This window comes from Mobula birostris, chromosome 7 (assembly GCF_030028105.1).
Source record: "Mobula birostris isolate sMobBir1 chromosome 7, sMobBir1.hap1, whole genome shotgun sequence".
Taxonomy (NCBI): domain Eukaryota; kingdom Metazoa; phylum Chordata; class Chondrichthyes; order Myliobatiformes; family Myliobatidae; genus Mobula; species Mobula birostris.
Window position 1 is genome coordinate 2,800,584 of NC_092376.1, and position 9,054 is coordinate 2,809,637.

Below are 9,054 nucleotides of genomic sequence, written 5' to 3' on the forward strand. Positions count from 1 at the left end.
ATGTCCCAAAGCAATGAAGAGGTTCTTTGAAGACACGGCTTGGCATTCATTCATAATCCCTAAGTAAGAATTGTAAGGATTTGAGGATTTGTTCTAAGAAAATTGAGGAATTTGTGATTGACACATGACTATCTGTGCCAGGTCCTCTCTGCTTGAGAAGTGGTCTGTGTCACACTCCCCAAGGTGTGAGGTCACTTTCTTCACACACCCTCCCTTCCCCCTGCACAGTGCTGAGCCAGTCAGCTAACACTGCAGCTGAGAGTAAAAGCTGAAGCATGGCCGTTGGCCGAAGTGACATCCTGTGCCACGGTCCTGACAGATGGTCAGTGGTCAGACAGTGCTCCCTCCCATTCTCTTCCCACAGGGATTTAAGCCATTCTGCTTCCAGGTGTTAATTAGCGTTGCGGCGTGGAAGGTGTTGTGCTTGGGCCTGATGTACCCTCCCATTCTCTTCCCACAGGGACTTAAACCACTCCGATTCAGAATCTTCCATTTCCCAGTGCAGTGATCTGCAGCGCCTTCCTGCTTTGTCAAGCTCTCTGGGCAGCCTGCCACACAGCTCTGGGTCACGGTCAATGCTGTCCAAGCCTTCCTGCCTGCTGAAACTGACGGAGGAGATCACCCCTTCACCAAGCATGGCCTTGGACTTAAATACCCCCAGCCCGAATGGCAGCAGCAAGCAGGGTGACTCGCTCAGCAGCATGTACTCCGAGAGCATCCCGGACAGTCCCATGGGCAGCCGGCCGCCCTACCCCGGCCGAGGTCTGGAAAAGTCAGCCAGCCTGGGTGAGATCCACCGGGGGACCGAGGGGTCAGCCATCAGCCCATCTGAGTCCTCGCGCTCCCTCAGCCCCACCTCCACTGAACCCGAGGCCCCGGCCGCCGACAGCCGGAATGGAGCCAAGATCACCAAGATCCCGCAGCTGGCCTCCAGGAAATCCCCAATGGAGGAGGACAGTACATCCACCGGTGAAGAAACGGAGCCCAACCCCGGCAAGAAGAAGCCTGGCTTCAAACTCTTCAAGAAAAAGAACAAGTAGACAAGGACGGGCGGGGAAGACGTGGTGAGCCGGCCGAATCTGAACTGGGAGAGGCCCCATCTTGGCGCATTCTCCACCCAGGCCCTGGCCAAAGTGATTTGTTAGCAGCCTCTGTTCCCGGGGAGTGGATTTTATTTAATCTTATTTATTTTACAGACTGGTGTTCATATTCCGGTGGCTAGAGCAGAGAGGGCTTCATGCTGTGTGGGCCCTCGCACCCTCTCCCCCAATCTTGCTGCATGCATTCTCTTCCAGTGCTAGTGTCCATCCCTCCGTGACCCCCCCCCCCGCCCACCCGCCCAAAGCCTGAGCTGCATCAGACCAGTAATGCACGTGCAAGCTTCCGCAAAAAAAACAAAAGCAAAAAACACCCCTCTGGGAGCTTCGATTAAGGTTTGAAGATGAATAACCAAGGGAGAAGCTTTTTAGACTGTAACCTGGCAGATTACCTGGAGTCAGCAGCTTTCCTGTCCTCTGTGGGATGTGGTGGGTTGGGGAGTGATCTGCCCTGCTCAGTCCTCAGCTTTCTACACCGAAACTGCGCACAGTCACGTTTGGTTTCAAAGGTGCAGATTGATGAGTAGCGCTGGAGGCTGCCAAAACCCCCATGTTCACACCTCCTCAGGCTGTACTGAAAACAGATCAGGGATAGGACCCACTGGCTCACCCAGCCGTCACTGTCAGTAATACACACTGTCAATCTCTCACCCCCATTCCCTGTGCTGTCACTCTCTCACCCTCACTTTCCACACCATCACTCTCTCACACTCACTATTAATCTCTCTCTAAACCCTCACTATAGAGTGTTATTCCCTCTTTAACCACTTACTCCAGCGTTATTCCCTCTCTAACCCCTCACTCCACAATGTTATTCTCTCTCTAACTCCTCACTCCACAATGTTAATTTCTCTCTAACCCCTCACTCCACAGTGTTAATCTCTCTCTAACCCCTCATTCCACAGTGTTAATCTCTCTCTCACCCCTCACTCCACAGTGTTAATCTCTCTCTAACCCCTCGTTCCACAGTGTTAATCTCTCTCTAGCCCCTCACTCCACAGTGTTAATCTCTCTCTAACCCCTCGTTCCACAGTGTTAATCTCTCTCTAGCCCCTCACTCCACAGTGTTAATCTCTCTCTAACCCCTCGTTCCACAGTGTTAATCTCTCTCTAGCCCCTCACTCCACAGTGTTATTCTCTCTCTACCATTAATCCCCACCCCATTGCTCTGTCTGTCTCTAACCCTGCTCATCACCCACTACCCGTGCTGCTGTTACCTGGGCTAACGTATGCCATGCCTGCACGTCTTCACACTCTGCCCCAGGGGTTACTCGGTCTTTGTGGTTGAAAGAATTACTGATCTATTTTTGAAGCCTCTGCCAATAACCGGACTATTTGGACTGTATCCTGGTAACATCAGTAGCCCGGGGTGCGAGTTCTCCACGGGAGCCTGGGCCTGAGCCCCAGCCCGGCTCGGATCCACCTTTGCTCTGGATTTGTTGCGAGCTGCCCGACATGGGGCCCTGACGGCTCCCAAACGTTGTCGCTGACGTGACATTGCATTTGAAGGGCTACAAGCTGAGAGCCAGTGTGTGAGTCTGTCTTTCTGCCTGCCTACATCTGTGCTGCATGTGTGATCTGATACAATCAGTGTAGCGTTGCTGCTGTCAGGAAGCCTTCGGTTCTGGGCCACGCGGTGACTCCCTGCCAGCTCAGCGTCCTGTCGGTGACTGAATCCCGAGACACACCTCAAAGAGACGGATGTATCGTCAGTGCGAGGCCGGCTGCGGGCTGCCGACTCCTCTTCTGAATGGAGAGGCAGAGAAGTGGGATAATCTGCCAGTGGAGTGGACTGCACAGAAATCGAACTGGGAATCCCGCGTGTGTGCGTTCCGAGGGTTCTGCTAATGCACCTTAAGCATTTCAATATGTGTTGTGTGGTTTCTTGAGTGTTTGTGCAGCATGTTTTCTGGGCGGCTCCAGTGCTCTGGCCAGTCGCGGTCACAAGGAGAGCTGCCGGTGTTTTCACATACCAAACCTGTTAAATGTCTTTGCTTTGTAACGAGTGGTTGGGATGGTGATTGGGGGATTCAGTGGTCAGGCTCTGTTGGAGCCAGGGGTGGGGGTGACATGTTGCTTCCTGTTGTCATTGCATGCCGAGATGCTGTTGTGTGTAGACTGCATGCTGAAAGGACCCAACCCCTCCCTAATCCAGATCGTGGGCTCCTGATTGTTGAGTAGGCTGACTGCCCAGTCCAGTCCCAAGTCTGTCCCCACCACCCCCTGCCTCATCTGCCCCAGGAGCAAGCCAGGGTTACCCAGGGGGAAGCATGTGTCCAGCCATGGGTTTAATGGTGTTTGCCGCCACATGACCAAAGACCAGCCCTCCCAGTGGCCGAGTAGCACCCTCAGTTTCTTCCCATCTCTCTCTTGCACCACCCAGACCACTTCCTGTCCTCAGGCCAGTTGAGTGACTGCCTGAATCCTCCTCACCCCCACCTATAATATTTCCCCTGTTCCTGCTCACCACCACTGGGCACCCTTTCCCCACACCAGACTTTCCTCTGTCTCTGAACCCTCCTAGTACAGACCCTCTGTCTGATGTCCACCCTCTCCCTCCCTCCCAGAGCCCGCTCACTCACTCTGTTGTAGGCTGTTTCCTTGCCCTCTTCTGCCTGTGTGTGTACTCTCGTGGTCAAAGCAACCTGTGTGGGCACCTGCCTACAGTGTACCTCTCCTGTGTGAGTGAGTGTGTGTGTGTGTGTGCGCGCGCTCTCGTGAAGTTAAAGCAACCTGTGTGGGCACCTCCCTGCCAGCCAGCAGCCTGCCCGCGGTGTACCTCTCCTGTGTGTGGCATGCCCAGGAGCCGGGAACCCTTCACTGATGCTGTGTGTAATTTTCTAGACAAATGAAACAATTGCCTTCTCAACGTTCAACTGCTCCATCTCATTCTTTTTTTAAAGAGGAACATCTTTATTGAGCAATGGTGAATGATATTTACCGGTCAGCATACCGTGTGCACCTAGATGTTCTGCAATAGCAGCCCACTCACCACAGCAGACGATGGAGACACCCCCACATCCCACACCTCTGACACCCAGTACGGTCTCCAACCCTCAATATCGTTTGTGTTTATTTACTGTTCAAGATGGTGTGTCTGACCCTGGGAGTGTGTGATGGGTTGGTGTGGAGGGAGATTCACTCTGTGTCTGACCCCGGGAGTGTGTGATGGGACGGTGTGGAGGGAGCTTCACTCTGTGTCTGACCCTGGGAGTGTGTGGAGGGAGATTCTCTCTGTGTCTAACCCCGGGAGTGTGTGATGGGACAGTGTGGAGGGAGCTTCACTTTGTGTCTGACCCTGGGAGTGAGTGATGGGACAGTGTGGAGGGAGATTCACTCTGTGTCTGACCCCGGGAGTGTGTGATGGGACAGTGTGGAGGGAGCTTCATTCTGTGTCTGACCCCAGGAGTGTGTGATGGGACAGTGTGGAGGGAGCTTCACTTTGTGTCTGACCCTGGGAGTGAGTGATGGGACAGTGTGGAGGGAGATTCACTCTGTGTCTGACCCCGGGAGTGTGTGATGGGGCGGTGCAGAGGGAGCTTCACTTTGTGTCTGACCCCGGGAGTGTGTGATGGGACGGTGTGGAGGGAACTTTACTCTGTGACTGACCCTGGGAGTGTGTGATGGGACAGTGTGGAGGGAGCTTTACTCTGTGACTGACCCTGGGAGTGTGTGATGGGACAGTGTGGAGGGAGTTTCACTCTGTGTCTGACCCTGGGAGTGTGCAATGGGACGGTGTGGAGGGAGATTCATTCTGTGTCTGATGGGACAGTGTGGAGGGAGATTCACTCTGTGTCTGATGGGACAGTGTGGAGGGAGATTCCCTCTGTGTCTGACCCTGGGAGTGTCTGACGGGACAGTATGGAGGGAGCTTTACTCTGTGTCTGACCCCAGGAGTGTGTGGTTCGATAGTAGATAGGGAGCTTCGCTGTGACTTTGTGATGGGACTGTGTGGAGCAAGCTTCACTGCCTGACCATAAGACCTAGGAGCAGAATGATGCATTTCAGCCTACCAATTCTGCTCTGTTGTCCCATCCCAGCTGATCTATTATCTTTAACCCATTAATCAGGAACCTATCAATTTCCACTTTAAATATACCCAATGACTTAACCTCCACAGCCGTCTGTGGCAATGAATTCCACAGATTCACCACTCCCTGGCTAAATAAATTCCTCCTCATCGCCATTCTAAAGAGGCGTCCTCAGCAGGTCAGGCAGCATCCGTGGAAATGATGAGTCAATGTTTCCACGGATGCTGCCCGACCTGCTGAGTTCCTCCAGCGTGTTGTGAGTGTTGCTTTGATCCCAGCATCTGCAGATTATTTTGTGTTAAAGAGGCGTCCTGCTACACTGAGTCTGTACTCTCCCTATGATAGGAGCATTCTCTGCATACCCACTTTATCTATGCCTTTCCATAGTCGAAAGGTTTCAATGAAATTCCCACTCACTCTTCTAAACTCTAGCAAGTACAGGCCTGGAGATGTCAAACAGTCCTCATACATTAATCCTTTCATTCCTCTCGAGAATGGCATCTGGATCCTCTCCAATGTCGGCACATCCGTTCTTAGATAAGGGGCCTAAAGCTGCTGTCAAAATATCCAAGGGTAGACTGACCAATGCCTTATAAAGGTTCAGTATTACATCCTTTTATATTCCAGTTCTTTTGAAATGTACGTGCCTTCCTCATCACAGACTCAACTGGCAAGTTAACCTTTAGGAAATCCTGCAGTAGGACTCCCGGGTCCCTTTGCACCTCTGAGTTTTGAATTTGCTCCCCATTTAAAAAATAGTCTCTGCTTTTATTCTTTCTACTAAAGTGCAGGACCATACACTTCCCAACACTATTCAATCTGCCACTTCTTTGCCCATTTTCCTAATCTGTCTAAGTCCTTCTGCAGACAGTCTGTTTCCTGAACACCACCTATCTTTGTATTGTCCACAAACCTGCACAAGTCCATCAGTTCCATCATCCAAAGCATATAACATGGAAAGAAGTTCCATCACTGAACTCCTGTGGCACACCACTAGTCGCTGGCAAACAACCAGAAAAGGCCCCCTTTATTCCCACTCTTTGCCTCCTGCCAGCCAATCTTTTAAACATCATGGTATCTTTCTTGTAATGCCATGAGCTCTTGTTTGGCAGCCTCATCTGTGGCACCTAGTCAATGTATTTTGAAAGTCCAAATATACCACATCCACTGACTCTCCTTTGTCTATCCTACTTGTTATTTCCTCAAAGAATTCCAACAGATCTGTCAGTCAAGATTTTCCCTTGGCCTATTTTATTATGTGCCTCCAAGTACCCTGGAATTTCATCCTTAATAATGGACTGCAATGTCTTACCACCCACTGAAGTAAGACTAACTGGCCTATAATTTCCTTTTTTCTGCCTCCCTCCTTAAAGAGTGGGGTGACTTTTGCAATTTTCCAATCCTCTGGAACTATGCCAAAATCTAGCGATTCTAGAAAGATCATTACTAATGCCACCACAATCTCTTCAGCTACTTCTTTGAGAAGCCTGCGTGTAATCCAACAGAGCCAGGTGACTTACGTACCTTCAGAATTTTCAGTTCCTCAAGCACCTTCTCCCTCGTGATAGCAACTATGTTCACCTCTGTCATCTGACACCCTCAAACTCCCAGCATACTATTTGTATCTTTCACAGTGAAGACTGATGTAAGATACTTACTAAATGACCCTGGGAGTGTGTGATGGGACTGTGTGGAGGGAGCTTCGGTCTGTGTCTGACCCCGGGAGTGTGTGATGGGACTGTGTGGAGGGAGCTTCGGTCTGTGTCTGACCCCGGGAGTGTGTGATGGGACAGGCTGGAGGGAGCTTCACTCTGTGTCTGACCCTGGGAGTGTGTGATGGGATGGTGTGGAGGGAGCTTCGGTCTGTGTCTGACCCCGGGAGTGCGTGATGGGACGGTGGAGAGGGAGTTTCACTCTGTGTCTGACCCCGGGAGTGTGTGATGGGATGGTGAGGAGGGAGCTTCACTCTGTGTCTGACCCCGGGAGTGTGTGATGGGACAGTGTGGAGGGAGTTTCACTCTGTGTCTGACCCCAGGAGTGTGTGATGGGACAGTGTAAATGACAACAATGGATGTACAGAGTCTGTATGTGGGTGGTGCATGCCGATCCCTGTAGACTGTGACCTATTTTCCTTCCGGGACTGCTTGTGCAGGGTCTTGTTGCTGGCTGCACCAGTGGTGTCCTCAGCATGGTACCACAGCTAGACAGGAGGGTTTGTGTGACCTGTTTCCTTCACCTGGGCTTTGGATGGGGCCCAGAAAGTCACAGCCCTTCTCGGTCCCTTTTTCCATCTGTTTGTCAAATGCATCCTTTAGAGGGGTGGGAATGGTCAAATGTCTTACCCTGGGGAGCATAAGGACCATAGAATACAGAGCAGTACAGACCCTTTGGTTCATGATGATGAGCCAACCTTGTAACCTACTCCAAGATCAGCCTGACCCTCTTCTCCCACATAACCCTCCATTTTATTTTCATCCATCTGCCCAAGAGTCTCTTAAATGTCCCTAACATATCTGCTTCTGCACCACTCGCTGAGTAAAACAACCCACCTCTGACATCCCCCCTATACCCAATCACCTAAAATGGATGTCCTCTCCTATTAGCCATTTGCCACCCGGGGAAAAGGCTGTCTACTCTCTATGCCTGTTCACGTCGTGTACTCTATCAAGTCATCCCTCATCCTCCATTCCAAAAATAAAAGCGCTAACTTACTTAACCTCTCCTCGTAAGGCATACTGTCTACTCCAGGCAGCATCCTGGTAAGTCTCCCCTGCGCCCTCTCTAAAGCTTCCACATTCTTCCTATAATGAGGCGACCGGAACTGAACACATTATTCCAAGTGTGATCTAACCAGAGTTTCATAGAGCCGCAACATTACCTCACGGCTCTTGAATTCAGTCCCCCAACTAATGAAGGCCAACACACCGTACGCTTTCTTAACTACACAATCAACTTGTGCTGCACCTTTGAGGGATCTGTTGAGGTGGACATCTGTCGGGGGATCTGTTCCTCCACACTGTCATTAACCCTGCATTCCGGGAAGGATGGAGAAATGTTTTTTTTTTGCCTCGGGAGGAGGTGGTGCACCGGGGAAGGAAGTGAGTGTTGGGAGGGGGAGGTCTCTTGCTCCCTCCTACCGTCTCCCTCACTGATCTCTCCTCCAACCTTCCTTCCTCTCACTGTCGAGGAAAGAAAAGGCAATATTTGTAAAATGGAGTAAAAGCAAACTGTAAGATTCCTCAATTTCTGTACAAGTCTTTCCACCTCTCTAACAGCAATGCATGGAAGCAATAAATTGTTCAACTGTAAAGCGGTGAGTTCTCTCCCTGTGATTTTTGGCGTCCGACGCACCAGTGGACAGTCCTGTGGCTCTCAGTCGCCCATTACCGCTTCTCGGGAGTGATGATGCTCCGATCACGGTCCGAGCCTGCCGCCTAGCGTCAGCTCTCTGCTCACACAGAAAGCCGGCAGCCGCAAATCTCCCTCTCCCTTGGCGTGAGGAAAGTGATTTGGCCAATTCTTCAACCCACTGTCCAACGCACTTTCGAAAGGCGAGCACCTTCGCTCCGTCCGCCGCAGAAGGCAAGATGTCCCGGTGGCCGCCCATTTCAACCTCGCATTCCCATTCCGATTACTGTCCATGGACTCCTCAACAGCCACCATAAGGCCACTCTCAGGTAGAAGGAGAAACTCCTTATATTCCGTATGGATAACCTCCAAACTGATGATATGGACATTAATTTCTCCAACTTCCACTAATTTCTCCTCCTCCTTGCTCTTTCCATTCCCTTTTCTGTTCCGCGGTCACTCCTTCTCACCTCCCCCTGGTTCCTCTCCTCTCTTCCTCTCTCCCATGGTCGATTCTCCTATCAGGTCTCTTCCATCTATCACCTTCCAGCGGCTCACTTCATCCTCCCACCCGCCTT

General features: G+C 51.3%; 1 protein-coding gene across 2 annotated transcripts in view; it reads left to right on the plus strand.

Moving 5' to 3' along the window:
- stim1b (stromal interaction molecule 1b) overlaps window positions 1-8,438 on the plus strand; it is a 232,233-nt gene extending 223,795 nt beyond the window's left edge. For both annotated transcript variants that reach the window (XM_072262442.1, XM_072262443.1), the window contains one exon: window positions 461-8,438. In XM_072262442.1, coding sequence (XP_072118543.1) covers window positions 461-1,040 — 580 coding nt within the window. In that variant the 3' untranslated portion in view covers window positions 1,041-8,438. The remainder of the gene's footprint in view (window positions 1-460) is intronic.
- Window positions 8,439-9,054: the final 616 nt, after the last annotated feature.